We start from the raw sequence: 19,282 nt of genomic DNA, 5'->3' as shown, positions 1-19,282 counted from the left end.
TTCATCTTCGCAGAGGAAGGTGGCACATAATAAAAGGGTCAGAACTCGAACAGGAGGAGGCCTGACAAATCTGCAGCGACTGACACCATTGGAAGAGAGGGTCGCTGCTTTGCTGGGTCCTGCCTGGAGAAAAGCAACCACTGCACAAGCTGGGCCCACAATCAAGGGAGAGGGTAAGTCCTGCAAATTCCACAGTCTGGCTTTGCTAAATGTTAAAGTACTGCGCGGGCTAGCCATGCTTCGGTTCCTGGGGATGTCTCCGTCAGCTACGCTTCGGCTGAAGCAATGTGCTATCATTCATCGTGGTCCTTCAAATCAGCCTGCTGCCTGCGCTGTGAGAGCCTACTCATGCTACCCACCCTGCCCCTTCCTCTGCTGCTAACCAATTGTTTGTGTTCGATTATATTTTGCAGAACTTGAGCCCAACCCCGACGATGCAGAATATTATTCAAATGAGGACGAGCCGAAAGAGAACATCTTCCAACCCCACCCTCCACACCAAGAGCAGGGGGTGAGGGGGAGCGGATGGAGATGGATGAAGCCCCCACAGTTTTACTAACTTTGGTAGAGGTGCAGGTGCTGCCCATCGAGGTGCCAGCCCCTACCGTGACTAGTGGTTTGAGTGTTGGTGGGACATTCCATGGTTTCCTAAAGTCCGAGGCTGCGGGTCCCAGTGGTGGGGTGCAGCCAGACACACCCAGAGCCCCACCTTCCGAGTTGTGGGTTCCAGTGGTGGGGTGCGAGCTACACCCATGGGGAGGAGGGGAAGGAGAGCTCGACTGCACTCTCCTGAGGTACAGGATCTAACAGATGTGGTTCAGATGATGGCAATGAGTGGGGAGAGCATTGACCTTACGCGATCACTTATGGACACCATCAGTGGGGTGGGTGATGAGGTAGCGGGACTGTCAGGCGAGGTAACAGCAATCTCACGAAAAATGGTAATGATGTCAGTGACCATGAGGGACGGAATGTCGCAGGTAGTTGGGACAGTTTTGCTCAACATGAGGGAGGGAATGTTGCAAGTCGTTGAGACACTGTCAGGGCACATGAGGGACAGCATGTTGGAGTTAGTTGCTGCATTAAAGGAACACGCCCAGATCCTGCGCCCATTGACAGAATCAACTGCCACTCCCACTCCAATCCCCATAGCAGCCTCTGAAGAGCCCCAAACCGAGCCCTCCACATTGCCGCCTGGGGCCCCCCCCCTCCGGCCCCCGCCTCCCAACAGGTGCGCACTGCTTGAGATCTTAGAAAGAATAAGCTTGGTACCAACCCCAGAAACACTGCGTCATGCCTGCGGGCAGGGGTGGTGGAGACAGCAAGAACAAGCACGGCGGGCGGTCTTAGAATAAGGGGGAAGAGAGATGGGTGCAGCCTTTCTTTGCTGCTGCTGTTATTATTATTACTGTTGTAACTGTTGTTCTCAAATTAAAAGATTTTTGTAAGTTTTGTAAATTTACAAGTTTAAAAGTTAGCAAGTGATCTTAAAGTTTGTAAGTGATTGTAACTGTATTCTTGATACAAGAATAATTGTATTTAAGTTAAGTACAAAGAACTGTTTGTTAAACTTTTGAATAAAATATATTTTACTTTAAATCTGAATCATTTTCACTATTTGTTCCATTATTAACATAGCAGGCAGGACAGGTTCTTTGGTCTCTCTCCCCAAGGTCTGTATGGATGGACATTTCTCTCTTCCCTTCCCCTGCCCCCCCCCCAAACCAACTCATTGCAGTCTTGTGAGTTGTCTCCTTGCCCTGCCCCACCCACCCCCCCAAACTCATTGCAGTCTGGTGCCTAGTGCAGAAGCCTTCCGATCAGCACCTCCCTCCCCGGGCTCAGTGCAGGAGCCTTCCAATTGGCACCTCCCACCCCAGGCTCAGTGCAGAAGCATTCCGATCACAGGGCTTGTTTTCCAGCCGAGCCCCAAGCCCGAGTCCGGGCACAGGGCCGATTCTGATGGCCGACGCTACAACGCACCCCCCCCCCCCACCCCAAACCCTGCTTGAAGATTGGTGGCATGAGTAAAAAAAAAATGAAAACTTCAGAAATCCCAAGAAACTTCCATGTACTCCGCTGAAAGGTTAAAAAAAACTTGAGCTTTATTTCAAGTGTTAGAGACTCCCTCCAAAAACTTTGATGAAAAACAATGGCTTCTTTCAGTGCCGATTTTTCAATGTGCGCTGCTGTCTGTTAACTCACCAGAAGGTTTTTCGGGAGCGGCCAGATACACCAACCTAGGCTAAAAAATTTGGGGGCAAACTGCAAAAAATGCTGAAAACTGGCGCAGGCATGAGGGAATGTCAAAAAAACCTAACCTAGAAAAACCGTAACTAAAGCAGTTATGCTGGCGCAGATTCCAGGGGGAAACTTTGAATTAAATAATTCCGCCAGAAAAAACGGCGCAAATGACCCGGGAAAATTAAGCCCAAAGATTAGATCAACTTAACTCACGAATTAGCTGGGAACAGCTAGACAGCAGATGCTCACACCCTCCGGAAAGCCACCTTAGCCCTTGTTTTCTCAGCAGCTGAAGAGCAAATTGACATGCAACTGTACACCACTCTGAGAATCACCACAGGAGTATGAGATCGTGGCGGGGGAGCGGTGAGAGATCGTGGCGGAGATGCAGCGAATGTTTTTGGGGCAGAGGAGCGGTGAGAGATCGTGGCGGAGGAGCGGTGAGAGATCGTGGCGGAGGAGCGGGGAATGAGGATACGGGGCCCAGAAGAGCCGAGAGCCCAAAGGCAGCACGGGACAGCCCACACTGCGCTATGTCTGCGCACTTGATCCGTGCAGCAATGCTGATCTCCAGTCGTCCTGGTTAACCCTTGCCACTGGATAAAGGCCTAGCTCTGTCAAGCCCATGTGGTGGCTGATGTGCAACGGTCACCACACGTTAAAAAAATCCATGCACAGGCATCTTTTACCCCTTCAATTGGAGTTCAGGACTGGAATTATCAGGCTCTTCATTGAAACATCTGTGAACTCATGTGGAAGCAAGTCATCCTCGTTCGAGGGACCACCTATGATAATGACTGAAACCAACATGGACAGCCTATCCTCGCACATAACTTGCTGCCACCTCGCAGAAGCAACAATAATCAGAGAATATAACCAGCCCTAGCAAACTTAGAGTTATCCATTAAAGAAGATCTCCAGACAGTCCCCAAGATGCCACCTTAAGTCCAGGAGTTTCTTCTGGTTAGCAGATTACCCCCAAGCCTCGGAAACCTCACCTAAAGACAAGTGGTGGATAATGTGGGAAACCAGCGGGGTCAAGAATCAGGACCTGATCATGGACCCTGCAGATCAACCACCCGGCTTCACCATGCCATATAAAATATAGGTCACTGCAAACTGCGCAAAAATGTCATATGCACACTGCAAACATCAGCTACATAAATGGAAGATGAATGATAGCATGATGTGCAGCTATGAGGGGCTATCCAAACCATGGAGCAACTTGTGAACCATTGTTTGCTCAGATAATTCCCTGGTGCAATAGCTTCTGTTCACTCTATATCACCAAAGGCCATATAGTGGATCACCAACTTGGATGTTGACATTTAATGTTGCTTTTCAAGCTGCTATATGAAAGAAAAAGAATGGGGGAAAAAATGTTCCAAGGCACTTCACAGATGGCTGTAAAAGAAACACATGCCGAACCAGGAAGGAAGAGGTTAGGGATGTATGAGATCGCGAGACCAATAGCTTAGTAGAAAAGATGGGTTTGGAAAAGGCATGAAAAGGCAGGTTGCAACCCCAATGCATATTGCTTGGGTAAAGATTCTGAGTTGGCATCGGCTTTCTTAAATGCCCCTTCTGTACTTAAGGATTGTAGGGCTGGAGAAGGTTACTGAGGGAGGGGCGAGACCATGAAGGGATTTGAACATGAAGATGAAAATTTTAAAATTGAAGTGTTGGTGGATCAGGGAGACAACATATCAGCGAGCACAGGGATGTTGGATGAATGGGAATTGGTGCGGGTTAGGATATGGGCACAAGAGTTTTGGATGAGCTCAAGTTTATGGAGAGTGGAAGATGGGATGCCGGGATTTGGAATAGTCAAGCTTAACTAAAGTGTGGATGAGGGTATCAGTCGCTGATGGGCTGAGGCAGGTGAAGACAAGCACTATTACGGAGATGGAAGTAGCCGGTCTACGTGATGGAAAATATAGGGTCGGAGGCTCTGGTCAGGGTCAAAAATAGGGCACCAAGGTTGCAAACAACCTAGTTCAGCCTGATGGAGTGGCCAGGAAGCGGAATATAATCGGTGCCAAGGGAATGGAGTTTGTGACTGGGGGGGTGGGGCAGGAAGAGAGGTAATGGCTTCAGTCTTCCCAATGTTCAATTGGAGGAAATTGCAGCTCATCGACAACTGGATGCCCTGTAGAGAAATAGAAGATTATAGGCATGTATATATAAGTCATTTATTCTATTTAGATTGCCACTTAGGGAGAACAGATTGCTAATGTTCTGTCATGTTGTGACTACTTGGAGGAAATAATCATTCAGAATAATAACTGTCTTGTGCCCATTTCAGCCACCTTCTATGGTTCTTGGATAAAAACAGAAAATGCTGTAAATTACTCAGCAGGTCAGGCAGCATCTGTGGAGAGACAAAAAAGTTAATGTTTCAGGTCGATGACCTTTCATCAGACTGCAAGATTTGTAATGGCCGTTCTGACGAAAGGTCATCGACCTGAAACATTAACTTTTTTTTGTCTCTCCACAGATGCTGCCTGACCTGCTGAGTATTTCCAGCATTTTCTGTTTTTATTTCAGATTTCCAGCACCCGCAGTATTTTGCTCTTCAATGCATCTTACACTTTCTCCGACTGCCTTTTTACTGGTAAAGTACTGAAAGAATTTATTATATTTTGCCTTGCAACTATATTTTTGCCATGCTGAACACCCTTTTACTATGTTTCTGCATGTTCCTATATCCTTTATGTAATCTTTCAGCTTTCTTGGTGCAGGAGTTGTAATGGCGGTTTTTCATTTGTCGTTAATTCTGATTATAGTCCCCACCCCAGTGGGTCCTTTGCACTATCAAGTGTTCTAAAATGGTTATCGTCAATTGCCCACTATAAGCATGGACTATATAAGTGGTGGGGCCTGTATTTTGTTAATCCATTAGGATCATATTTGATGCAGAAGTATCCACAAATGAAAGCAGAAAATTTTGCACTACTGGACTTCTCAATGACCAACATTCAAATGAAGGTTCACTTGAGTTGCCAGGATTAACGTAGAGTACTCTGGCTGGAGTTGGCTAATTTTGCAAAAGATCATTGTTAAAGCACATATCCTTGAGGTCCATGATAAAAACCAGTAAGACATATAGGCTGCACTGTGCGTGCCATCATTACTATCTTAAATGTTTCCTTCAGAATGAACTTCAAAATTCCATGGTCTGGAATAAGTCAAAAGCTTTCAAAGTAACTATAGCTTTAAAAAAAAACAATTCCTGTCGATTAAATTATAATTTTTCTACGGGGTAGGAAAACAAAGTACTGCAGTTAAAGAGTGAAATGTTCCTTTGAAGGGGACAAGACAAATCTGGAAGGCTGGTTTGGAGAAATAACTTGGTGTTGTGCAAGTATTGGGACATTTCTAAAACAGCAAAGAAGCAAAAAAAGAGTTTTTGAAAAAATAATGAAGCACAAGCCTATTTTGAATAAATGACCTCAGCAAACGAACAAATGTTAAGCCTTTGCGCTACACCTTCCTTCCACCCACCACCCATCGTTCCATCAATTCTGCGACAACCCAGACATCTTAAGGTTTTTCTTTCATTTCCCCCCCGACCCTCCCCCAAAAGGCACAAACTCATAAGAACATAAGAAATAGGAGCAGGTGTAGGCCATTTGGCCCTTCAAGCCTGCTCCGCCATTCAACAAGAGTCGCAATGCAGATTTCGCCCAATAAGGAGCGCAATGGACATGAGCTTCACCGCGCGGCAGATACAAGAGAAATGCAGGGAACAGCACCTGTACACGGCCGCCTTTGACCTCACAAAAGCCTTCGACACTGTCAACTGTGAGGGATTATGGATCGTCCTCCTCAGATTCGGCTGCCCTCACCATTCTCCGTCTGCTCCACAATGACATGCAAGCCTTGATCCTGACCAACGGATCCATCGCAGACCCATTCCACGTTCAGACCGGGGTCAAGCAAGGCTGCGTCATCGCATCAACGCTCTTCTTGATCGTCCTTGCTGCAATGCTCCATCTCACCCTCGGCAAGCTCCCCATTGGAGTGCAGATAAATTACAGGACGAACGGGAATCTGTTCAACCTCCGTCGCCTCCAGGCCAGACCCAAGGTCGTCCCATCCTCCGTCATCGAACTACAGTACGCAGATGACGCCTGCATCTGCGCACACATGGAGGCCGAACTCCAAGCCATCGTCAACACCTTCACCGAGGCATATGAAAGCATGGGCTTTACATTGAACATTCGAAAGACAAAGGTCCTCTACCAATCTGCCCCCGCCACACAGCACTTCCCCCACCCCACCCCACCCCCGCCTCGACTCCAAGGGACTGCCTATGATGATGATGATGGTGGTGGTGGTTGATCTTCTCCCTCAATTCCACCTTCCCACATTATCCCCATATCCCTTAATTCACTCTGTTCCCACAAATTTATCGACCTTTGTCTTGAATATACTCAACGACTGAGCATCCAAAGCTCTCTGGGGTAGAAAATTAAAGATTCACAACCTTTTGGGTGAAGAAATTTCTCCTCATCCCAGTCCTAAATGGCCTACCCTTATTCTATGACTGTGACCTCATGTTCTAGATTCCCCAGCCAGGGGAAACATTTTCCGAGCATTAACTCTGTCAAGCCCTTTAAAAATTCTATATTTCAATTTGATTACCTCTCATTATTCTAAATAAGAAATAAAAGCCTAGTCTACTCAATCACTCCTCATAAGGCAATCCCCTCATCCCAGGAACCAGTCTAGTGAACCTTCACTGCACTCACTCGGAGGCAAGTATATCTTTCCTTCGGTAAAGAGACCAGAACTGTATACAGCACTCCAGGTGTGACCTCACCAATATCCTGTATAATTGTAAGACTTCTTTACTTTTATACTCTAATCCCTTTGTAACAAAAGCTAACATACCATTTGCTTTCTGTACCTGCAAGTTAACTTTGTGATTTATGTACAAGGAGACCCAGGTCCCTGAGTGAAAACATTTCCCAGTCTCTCACCATTCAAAAAATATTCATTTTTTTTGTTTTTCCCACAAAAGTGAATAATTTTACACTTCCCCACATTGTAATCCATTTGCCATGTTCTTGCCCAACCTGTTAACACCTCTCTGAAGCCTCTTTGCATCCTCCCCACAGCTTACTTTGTATCACCAGCAAACTTGGATACGTTACACTCAAGTTGATTCATCTAAGTCAATATAGATTGTAAATAGCTGAGGCTTAAGCACTGACCATACTAGTTACAGCCTGCCAGCCTGAAAAAGTCCAGTTTATTCCTACTCTCTATTTTCTGTCCATTAACCAATCCTCACTCCATGCTAATACATTACCCCCAATAACTCACCCAATCAGCCAATATTCATGGATGAGAATTTCCATCACGAAGAGCAGTTGGGGGGGAGGGGGGGGGGGTTAGAAGGGGGAAAAGATCACAGCTGAATATAATCCTGGCCTCATCCAATAATCACAAATTAGCATTTTCCAGTGGGAATCACTGATGGCAAAATACTCTGGCTGATTTTTCCCCTATTTAGCTACGATACTGAAGCCAATTCGATCACTCCTACCACCGCTTCAGCATACCAGACACTTACTTTGTCTGGTTCGTAAGTTCCGTGCTGCACAGTGCATTTGCCAAATAAGCCATAGCATGGAGAGATACACACTGCTTTTGTGCAATTCTGCACTAAGCACAGATTGTTTCCCAAATATCCCAAGTTTCCACATGCGGCAAAACAGGCGCCCCTCCGAGCTGGGCGCCCGATTTTCGCAGCGAAAACAAACGCGCTATTCTCGAGCGCTTTGCAGCTCGATGTCAGCTTGGCGCGGCGCCCAGGGGGCGGAGCCTACCACTCGCGCCGATTTTGTAAGTAGGAGGGGGCGGGTACCATTTAAATGAGTTTTTTTCGTGCCGGCAACCCTGCGCGTGCACGTTGGAGCATTTGCGCACGCGCAGTGTGAAGGAAACATTGGCACTCGGCCATTTTTGTAGTTCTTTGTAGCTGTTCAATTTTTAAAATTTTTTAATAAAACCACATTGCCCTTCCATGATCAGCACTGAGGCTTCTTGCAGCAGTGAGAAGGCTGCAGGAAGCCTCAGAAGTTGAGGCAGCCGTTTCCCGACGGGCCCGACCGATGGCAGGGGGGCCTCCCCCCCCTGCCGTCGGGAATGGCTGCCTCAACTTCTGAAGCTTCCTGCAGCCTTCTCACTGCCTCCCCCCCGCTGCCGTCGGTCGGGCCCTCACTGCCTCCCCCCCCCTGCCGTCGGGAAAGGCTGCCTCAACTTGTGAGGCTTCCTGCAGCCTTCTCCCTGCCTGAAGCACTTTCACACAGGTAGGAACATGGTTTATTTAATCTTTTCTTTGCTTATAAATTTTTATTCAGGTTGGAATTATTCGTATAATATTTGTATAAGTATAACTAAGGATTTATTGTAGAATGTAATGACTTCCCTTCCCCCCGCCCCGCCCCCCCCCCCCCCAACCTCGTTCCAGACGCCTAATTTGTAACCTGCGCCTGATTTTTTAATGTGTAGACAAGGTTTTTTCAGGCCTACAAAAATCTTCACTTGCTCCATTCTAAGTTAGTTTGGAGTACGTTTTCACTGTGGAAACTTTCAAAAATCAGGCGTCAGTGGCCGGACACGCCCCCTTTTGAAAAAAAAATTCTGTTCAAAAGTGAAACTGTTCTACATGACTAGAACTGCAGAAAACTTAAATGTGGAGAATTGCGATTTCTAAGATACTCCGTTCTCCACCAGTTGCTCCTAAAAATCAGGAGCAAATCATGTGGAAACTTGGGGCCATTAATTCCATCTTTTGCAAAGTCTGGTAATGCCACAGTGTACAAAATTAATTTTATGAAGTAGTCTTTTTCCAGATCATTCATTTGAGAATAAAATTGGACAAAATACTCAATGACCTAATTTTAAAATAACAATTCACTCCCCCGCCCCCCCCCAGCGCTGTGCACCTGTCTTAGCATTTCACACAAAACTTCAATGATATAAATCATTACTCTTCACCAAATTTCTAACAATGCTGTGTAATCAATTCGTTATATTAATGAGTCAGACTGTTAGATATGCGTACAGAATTTTGAATAAAAGCACTGTCAACAAATTAAATGTTCATTAAAAGGACTCACAAACAGCAATGTGATAATGATATTGGGCCAGAATTTACTGTAAAATTAACAAGTGAGGTTGTTTATGCTCAAATCTGACAGCACCTTCAGGCAAGCACATGCAGTCAAATGCAAAAATCTGGAAGTCGATGTGCAAGATACGCTGCTCCTCCATAAACGGTGTGAGAAAGTCATCCCCTGTATTGAACGGCATGAAGTTCCTGTACTTGCATGGTAGATGAAGACTAAATTCACCACAGAAAGTTAGGGCTTGTCCATTTTTAACAGCGTGATAAGTCTCAATTACTGCCAACCAACCTCTCGCACACTGAAAATTAACTTTTACAAGTGTTGAATCTTTCAGATTTTAAATTGTGCAGATATTTTTTTGTAATTACACTATTTTTTACTTTCTATTTAAGCTCTCCCTCTTAATCCAATCTTAATTCTCTCTCTTAATCCAATCTTTCGTTCCTCCTCTTTATTTTGCTTTATGTACCTGATTTGACATTGAATTCACTATTCTAACTTACACTTCCTGGTTCAGACACTGCACTGTTAATTAACAATACTTCAATCTGATTAGTTAAGGACACACACAGTTGCTTTCCCTGTTTACTCAGGTCCCAGATGCCCAGTAGGGGGTGTCCACCATTTGAATTTCTAACACAGCAACTTCTAGCACAAACCATCATAAAAATTAAATGAACATGGGCAAGTTTAACAAACAGTCACTGGCTACAGTAAATTCTGGCCCATTAATCTGTTTTAGTAATGTTTGTTAAGGGATAAATATTGGCCAGAACGCTGGGGGAAACTCCTCTACTCTTCTTTAAATAGTGTCGTGGGATCTCTTACATCCGCTTGAGGGGGAAAATGGGACCTCGGTTTAACGGCTCATCAGAAAGATGGCACCTTCGACCATCCAGCGCTCCCTCAGTACTGCACAGGATTATGCTTGGATTACTGGCTCAAGTCTCTAGAGTAGGGTGCAAACCTACAACCTCTGACTCAGAGGTGAGAGTACTACCAACTGAGCCATAGCTGACACCATTCATGTGTGCATAATATATTTGCCTGTGCAGACCCTGAAGCAGTATTATTCAATCCACCTCACTACCATCCCTAGATAAACAGAAGAAATGTAATGTCTGTGGAAGAAAATAAAAGCTACCATAATTCCAATGTAAACAATATACGATCTTTTCATGCATTTCACATACCTCTTTAATCTTCTCTTGTTTCTCTCTGGTGTCTGGATCGCCTGGGTCCCCATTATTGATTCCTACCAGTTTTGGGATAGGTACACGTGGTAGTTGTTTGCCTTCTCTTCTCTTCATATCTTGTGCCATTCGATTTTTCTCTGTCTGAATCTCAGCACGGATCTGATCTTTGGATTTTTTTAGTTTTTCTTTTGCCTCTTCGAGGGCTCTCTCGTGATCTGCCCTGATCATCTTTCGAAGTTGTTCTTCTTCTTCCCTAGGGAATGGAGTGAAGACTTCAAATTTTCAGTAATAGATCTTTCCACAGTCCAACCACCATTTCAGAATCTAACCTTGGTGTCATTTACTGCAGTGCAGATTATACAGTTTAAAAGCAGTAATTGAGTATCACATGTATATTTATTTCAAAGTTAAGAGTTTAAACAGTAGAGATATTTGTAGCAGTAATTATGTTAGGGTACTGTGCTCTCAAGTGCACTCCAATGAGCAAGACTTTGTTCCATATGAATTAAAGGAGAGTTTTATACACAAGATACTAACAGAAAATGCTGGAAAAACTCAGGTCACGTAGCATCTGTAGAGAGAGAAACAGAGTCAATGTTCCAGGTCAATGACTTTTCATAAGAACTGGAAAAAGTTAGAGATGTAACAGAGGGAGGGGAGGAAATAACAAAAGGGAAGGTCTGTGATAAGTAGGACAGATTATATGACAAAAGGGACGATGGTGCTGGGCAAAAGGTGGTGCACTGCTCAGCATTTTCCAGACAGCAGCTGTTGGTAATGATTCTGTTATTCCCATTTCCCACTCCTCTAGACTGATCCTTTTCTTTACTTTCCCATTACCACCTCCCTTTGCCTTGCGCCATCATTCCTTTGTCATTTAATCTCTCCTGCCTTCCACCCGATCACAGACCTTCCCTTTTGTTATTTCCTCCCCTCCTCTTTCCCTGCCTCTGTACTTGCTTAAAACCTGTTGTATCTCTTTTTGCAGTTCTGATAAAAGGTCATCGACCCAAAACATGAACTCTGTTTCTCTCACCGCAGATGCTATGCTGCCTGACCAGAGTATTTCCTGCATTTTCTGTCTTTATTTCAGATTTTCAGTATCCGCAGTATTTTGCTTTCCCAGAGGTAGAATAGAACACCCTCAACACACTAAACAGTCTCTTGAACTGACTCGAGCCCCCTTATAATCTGATAGCAGCAGCCATTTTATGCAGCACAATTAATGTAGAAAATATATCTGTGCATTGAGGATGGGTGACCAAAACCTTGAATTAAGAGATGTGCTTTAAAGATGGCCTTAAAGGGAGAGTGTGAAGTGAGGAGGACATAAAGAGGCTGCAATGGGATATAGATCAATTCAGTGACTGGGCAAGCAGGTAGCAGAAGTGTAATTTTTGAAAGTATGAAATTATCCACTTTGGTAGGAAGAATGGAAAAGCTGAATGTTTTTTTTTTAAAAAAGGTGACAGACTTAGCAAATGTTGATACTGAGGGGGATTTGGGGGTCCTTGTACACAATCACAGAAAATTAACATGCAGGTACAGCAAGCAATTAGGAAGGTATTTTGGAGGGAGCAGCGTGCGGCGGCCCAGAAATCAGCGCAGTCCTGGCCTGCAAGAACATCAGCAGGCCGGGGCCATTGGAGGGAGCAGCGTGCGGCGGTCCAGCCCGGAAATCGGCGCATTCCCGGCCTGCAAGACCATTAGTAGGCCGGGGCCATTGGAGGGAGCAGCGTGCGGCAGCATATCACTGCGGGAGCAGCTCGTGCTGCTGCAGGAGGGCGACGGCTACGAAGCCAGGTCGCTGATTGCAGTACGGCCAGGCACAGCATGAGTGGGGGGAAGGACCAGCAAGAGTCCGTAGAGGTAAGTGACTGGGGCCCAGGAGAGGTGTGAATCTGAGGCCCAGAAGATGCGAGGGCCTAGGGGCAGCACGGGCCAGCCCACACTGCGAAGTGTACACGTGTTCGGTCCATGCAGTAGAGCTGGTCTCCAGTTAGTCTTGGGTAATCCTTGCCACTGGACCAAGACCTAGCTCTGTCAAGCCCGTGTGGTGGTTGTTGTGCAACGGAGAAAATCCAAGCACAGGCATCTTCCAGCCTTCACGATGTAGTTTGGGATCTGGAATATTAGATCCTTCATTGAAACATCTGTGAACTCATCTCTTTTTGGCATGGAAGCAAGTCATCCTCGCTTCGAGGGGACGATGACGATGACGATGATTGGTACGTTGGCCTTTATTACAAAAGGGGTTGGAGTATAAAAGAGTACGGTCGGCTTGCTGCAATTATATAGGGCTTTGGTGAGACCACACCTGGAATACAGTGTATAATTTTGGTCTCCTTACCCAAGGAATGATATATTTGTCTTAAAGGGGTTGCAACAAAGGTTCACTCGATTGGTTCCTGGAATGAGAGGGCTGTCCTATGAGGAGAGATTGAGAAGAATGGGCCTATATTCTCTGGAGTTTAGAAGAATGAGAAGTGATCTAATTGAAGCATATAAAATGCTTAGAGGGATTGACTGGGTAGATGCAGAGAGGTTGTTTCCCCTGGCTGAAAAGTCTAGAACTAGTTATCATAGTCTCAGGATAAGGGGTCAGCCATTTAGGACTAAGATGAGGAGAAATGTCATCACTCAGAGTTGTGAATCTTTAGAATTCTCTATCCCAGATGCTCAGTCAATGAGTATATTCAAGTCTGTGATTAATAGATTTTTCAGCACTAAGGGAGTCACGGTATTTGGGAATAAGGCGGGAAAGTGAAGTTGTTGTAGAAGTTCAGACATGATCTTATTGAATGGAGGAGCAGGTGCACAGGGCCATATGTCTCAGTCCTGCTCCTCGTTCATTTGAGAGACAGAAGGATTTAATAAGTAGGAAATTCTGGACTTACGTCATGGTTGCCAATAGTGGCATGAAAAGAGTGAGGTTGTACAAGAGGCTGGAGTCAGAGGAAGAGAGAGTATGGAAGGGTTGTAAGGTAGGAGGAGATTACAGATATAAGGAGGGCCAACGGAAGGATTGTACCACAAGAATGAGAACTTTAAATGAGAACTTTAAATGAGGCTTGGGGGACCAGGAGCCAAAGCAGTTCAACAGGGATAGGGATGAGTGAGCAGGACTTGGTGCTAGATAGGATAGTGGCAGCAGAATTTTGGATGAGCTGAAATTTAAAGAGGATGGAGGATGAGGGGCCAGCTAGGTGAGTATTGGTGTAATCAAGTCTCACAAAGATTTTAGTAGTTGATAGATTGAGGTAGGGGCAGACACAGAAATAAGTAGAGGCTACGCGGTCAGAAGCTCAGCTCAGGGGTAAACAGAAGAATATCAACACTACTGGATTGTGTAACTTAGGCCATAAACTAACAGCAGCATTTACTGAAAATACAAGTTAAACAGTAGAATAAAGTTAATATGGTGGATTTCACTTGGTTGCAGAATTTCTAACTTATTCCCCTTAGAATATGAAAAAACTTCACTATTCTTAATAATTGGAATCCTGAGTAATCATCCATAATACAAATATATACATGGATTATCCTGGAACCCAGGAGAAAAATCATAGGGGCATTAAAGAAATTGTGCGGATTTTTCTTTTCTTTGAACAGTTCCTTTCATTAGTTATAAAAATAGGGGGAAAAGACTGACTGTCATGAATTTTTCAAACGGCTAATGACAACTCTTTGCTTTCCAATTGGCATGGCAAAGCAGTGAGGATCGAGGTGTTGGACAACCAGCAGTAGAAGCATGGGGGCAGGACAGTTAGAGATGGGAACTCAAGCGATGAAACCTCTACGAATACGTACAACCAGAATTGGCAACCCTTCCACCCAGCACGGGGCCTCAATACACACAGACTGCAGTACAGTGGTACGCGAAGAACCAGCAACTTGGGAGCGTGCTGCCTGAAAAGTGGGACAAAGTTAAACAAAGAGCATCTTCCATAAATATGATGCTTTCCTGAGTGTAAAACCTCATCTCACTGTATTTGTACGAAAGAAAGTTATTTAGCACCGTTCACCAGCGAGTAAACAAGACCATGTTTTAACATCGCATCTGAAAGACACCTCCTGACACTGTAATCTTCATCATAGGCAGTCCCTCAGAATCGAGGAAGACTTGCTTCCACTCCCAAAGTGAGTTCTTTGATGGCTGACCAGTCCAATACAAGAGCCACAGACCCTGTTACAAGTGGAACAGACATTCGTCGAGGGAAGGGATTGGTGGGGCTGGTTTGTCGCATGCTCCTTCCACTGCCTGCGCTTGACCTCTTCACACTCTGAGTTGAGACTTGAAGAGCTCAACCCCCTCCCGGATGCACTTTCTCCACCTCAAGCAGTCTTCGGCCAGGGTCTCCCAGGTGTCAGTGGTGAAGTCGCACTTTACCAGGGAGGCTTTGAGAGTGTTCTCCTTTGGCTTGTTTACCACAAAGGAGCTCCGCATAAAGCATTTGCTTAGGGAGTCTCGTATCTGGCATGCGAACTATGTGGCCTGCCCAGCGAAGCTGATCGAGTGTGGTCAGTGCTTCAATACTGGGGATACACTATAATACTCCTGTATCAATCTAAATTGTGTGCTCAATTCTCCAGAATGGAGCTTGAATCCATGGTATTTTGATTCAAGAGGCTGAGTTAAAGCCAACACTTGCTAGAAAGCACTTTACCTTAATTTGATTGATTTCGACAAAGCAAACAGTGTTTAGTGGTTCTACTTGTTTTACAATCACAATGTATTTACATAGGGACAATGCCTTTGAAATGACATTCTGCATATCAGACAGTATCTTAACATATGCAAAATAGTTTAAGGTGATCAGCCACAACTCAAATAGACAATATAGACTTTATAACTACAATATAACTCCTTTTGGTCACAATCTCCAACTGAAAATTATACTTACGCTTCCGCTGCAGAGGGACTGTTACAGAAGGAGGCAAAGCGGTCTCAATTCTTTTCACCCAATAAAGGGTAAACTTAAACAAACAGCATCGTTAATGCCATCCATGGAATTATGAACCAGACGGCCCAGAATTGCGATCCTGATGACATTCGCATTTGACACTGACCGCAACTTCAGGATGTAGCGCATGCACATCCTTACGTGGAAATCCAGAAATTGCAGTCTATCATTCACTGCTCTGACACAGGCTGCGCTGTGTCTCCTCTGCACACCCCCACCCATAACCGGCAGTGTTATGGAAACTGACAAAACTTTGATTATTCCATGGTAATTACATTGTTAAATGGCCCATTAAAAGTTAGACCCTTTCACATTAGGTGTAACTGGGGTTTCAACTAAACAAAGGTTACGGTCCTGAAAAACGTATTTTAATTTTGTGAAGTGTCAAATTGATCTATTTTAAAAATTTGAATTAAAAAAACTTGGTGTTCATCTTTATTTCAAGTCCGTGCTTTCCCCATGCGAGAGCCTCAATCATTGTTTTGCTCTCTCTTACAATTTTTTAAGTTTGAATTAAAGAAGCTTACCCACTTCGTGATTTGCTGTCTTTGAGAATTCTGCATTTTGATTGGCTGCTTCAACAGCTTGTTGACGTCACAACAGTTCTTCGCTGGGAATTCCATTACCTTACTTTGATTTCAACTGCGTATTGAAAAACCCGAAATTGTCACCAAAGAGATCGTGAGATCTTTGTACGAAGCTTTCTTTGGGGCCAGTGGCGAACGCCTTTGCTTTGCCACTTAACGCAAATTCCGGGCAATTATTTTTTCAGCAGGAGAAGAGCAACATAATTAGAATTCTTTGGTAAGGTACCACTGGGTAAACTCATGCCAAAGGTTATGGCATACTCAGGGGACAAATAGCTGAATACATAGCAAATTGACCCAAAAAATTGGGGTAAAGGGTAGTTATTCCAATTGGAAGGTAGAAAGCAATGTTCCACAAGGATCAGTGCTGGGACCACTGTTACTCATAATTTACATTAATGATTTGGACTTAGGAACAAGTCCAAATTTGTAGAGGATACCAAACTTGGAGTGGGGAGGGGGGGGCGCGGTGTCTAGCTCACACAGAGGAAGAATGCAACATAATGAAAAAAGACATTAGAAAATTTGCAGACTGGGCAGTTCAGTGGCAAATGAACTTTAACATGGATAAATATGAGGTGATGCATTTTGTTAGGAAAAATCGAAACATCACCTTGAAAATGAAGAAACTGAATGGGGTAGAAGAGCAAAGGGATCGAGGGATACAGGTGAACAAATCATTAAAAGCAGCATCGCAGGTCAGCAAAGCAATTAAACATGCTAATAAAGCACTGGGATTTATTTCTAGTATAGAATTCAAAAGTAATGAAGTTATGTTAAACTTGTATAGGATCCTGGTCAGGCCACATTTGAGTACTGTGAGTACTGTGCACAGTTAACATAAGAACATAAGAAATAGGAACAGGAGTAGGCCATACAGCCCCTCGAACCTGCTCTGCCATTCGATAAGATCATAGCTGATCTGATCGTGGACTCAGCTCCACCTCTCTGCGCTCCCCATAACCCCTTAATCCCTTATCTGTAAAGAAACTGTCTATTTGTGTCTTAAATTTATTCAATGTCCCAGCTTCCACAGCTCTCTGAGGCAGCGAATTCTACAGATTTACAACCCTAAGAGAATAAATTTCGCCTCATCTCAGTTTTAAATGGGCAACCCCTTATTCTAAGATCATGCACTAGTCTCCCCTGTGGTGTATGTAGCACACAAATCACTGACTCCACACGGTCTGGTGTAAATCTAACTGCTGTGACCTTCGTCCTTTATTGTTCAGCTCCAGAGTGCCTCTCAGGTGTGGTGGTCAGCCTTTTATAGTGCCTGTTGCAGGTACTTCCAGGTTTCCCACCACAGTGCCCTCTGTGGTGTAGCATTGTGCTTACCTTACATTTAAGGTGCCAGGACAATAGACACATCAATAAATAACATCCCCCATCATAGAAACATAGAAAATAGGTGCAGGAGTAGGCTATTCGGCTCTTCGAGCCTGCAACTCCATTCAAGAAGATCATGGCTGATCATTCCCTCAGTACCCCTTTCCTGCTTTCTCTCCATACCTCTTGATCCCCTTAGCTGTAAGGGCCATATCTAACTCCCTCTTGAATATATCCAATGAACTGGCATCAACAACTCTCTGCGGCAGGGAATTCCACAGGTTAACAACTCTGAGTGAAGAAGTTTATCCTCATCTCAGTCCTAAATGGCCTACCCCTTATCCTAAGACTATGTCCCCTGGTTCTGGACTTCCCCAACATCGGGAACATTCTTCCTGCATCTAACCTGTCCAGTCCCGTCAGAATCTTATACGTTTCTATGAGATCCCCTCTCATCCTTCTAAACTCCAGTGAATAAAGGCCCAGTTAATCCAGTCTCTCCTCATATGACAGCCCAGCCATCCCTGGAATTAGTCTGGTGAACCTTCGCTGCACTCCCTCAATAGCAAGAACGTCCTTCCTCAGATTAGGAGACCAAAACTGAACACAATATTCCAGGTGAGGCCTCACTAAGGCCCTGTACAACTGCAGTAAGTCCTCCCTGCTCCTACACTCAAATCCCCTAGCTATGAAGGCCAACATGCCATTTGCCTTATTCACCGCCTGCTGTACCTGCATGCCAACCTTCAATGACTGATGAACCATGACACCCAGGTCTCGTTACACCTCCCCTTTTCCTAATCTGCCACCATTCAGATAATATTCTGCCTTCGTGTTTTTGCCCTCAAAATGGATAACCTCACATTTATCCACATTATACTGCATCTGCCATGCATTTGCCCACTCACCAAACCTGTCCAAGTCACCCTGCAGCCTATTAGCGCTCCCCTCACAGCTCACACCGCCACCCAGTTTAGTGTCATCTGCAAACTTGGAGATATTACACTCAATTCCTTCATCCAAATCGTTAATGTATATTGTAAAGAGCTAGGGTCCCAACACTGAGCCCTGCGGCACTCCACTAGTCACGGCCTGCCATTCTGAAAAGGACCCGTTTATCCCGACTCTCTGCTTCCTGTCTGCCAACCAGTTCCCTATCCACGTCAGTATATGACTTTGCATACCAATTTCTTGTGCGCGACCTTGTCAAAAGCCTTTTGAAAAGTCCAAATACACCACATCCACTGGTTCTCCCTTGTCCACTCTGCTAGTTACATCCTCAAAAAATTCTAGAAGATTTGTCAAGCATGATTTCCCTTTCATAAATCCATGCTGACTTGGACCGATCCAGTCACTGCTTTCCAAATGCACTGCTATTTCATCCTTAATGATTGATTCCAACATTTTCCCCACTACTGATGTCAGGCTAACCGGTCTATAATTACCCGTTTTCTCTCTCTCTCCTTTTTGAAAAAGCAGTGTTACATTAGCTACCCTCCAGTCCATAGGAACTGATCCAGAGTCGATAGACTGTTGGAAAATGATCACCAATGCGTCCACTATTTCTAGGGCCACTTCCTTAAGTACTCTGGGATACAGACTATCAGGCCCCGGGGATTTATCAGCCTTCAATCCCATCAATTTCCCCAACACAATTTCCCGCCTAATAAGGATATCCTTCAGTTCCTCCTTCTCACTCGACCCACTGTCCCCTAGTACATTCGGAAGGTTATTCATATCTTCCTTCGTGAAGACAGAACCGAAGTATTTGTTCAATTGGTCTGCCATTTCTTTGTTCCCCATTATAAATTCACCTGAAT

General features: G+C 44.7%; 1 protein-coding gene across 3 annotated transcripts in view; it reads right to left on the bottom strand.

The window, feature by feature from the left end:
- The window catches only part of man1a2 (mannosidase, alpha, class 1A, member 2), a 253,330-nt gene that overhangs the window by 193,703 nt on the left and 40,345 nt on the right, over positions 1-19,282 (bottom strand). For all 3 annotated transcript variants that reach the window (XM_070893497.1, XM_070893496.1, XM_070893499.1), the window contains one exon: positions 10,580-10,835. In XM_070893497.1, the coding sequence (XP_070749598.1) occupies positions 10,580-10,835 (256 nt within the window). The remainder of the gene's footprint in view (positions 1-10,579; positions 10,836-19,282) is intronic.

This window comes from Pristiophorus japonicus, chromosome 11, assembly GCF_044704955.1.
Source record: "Pristiophorus japonicus isolate sPriJap1 chromosome 11, sPriJap1.hap1, whole genome shotgun sequence".
NCBI lineage: Eukaryota > Metazoa > Chordata > Chondrichthyes > Pristiophoridae > Pristiophorus > Pristiophorus japonicus.
The sequence above is the reverse complement of the archived record's forward strand: the minus strand, read 5'-3'. Positions and strand labels throughout refer to the sequence as shown.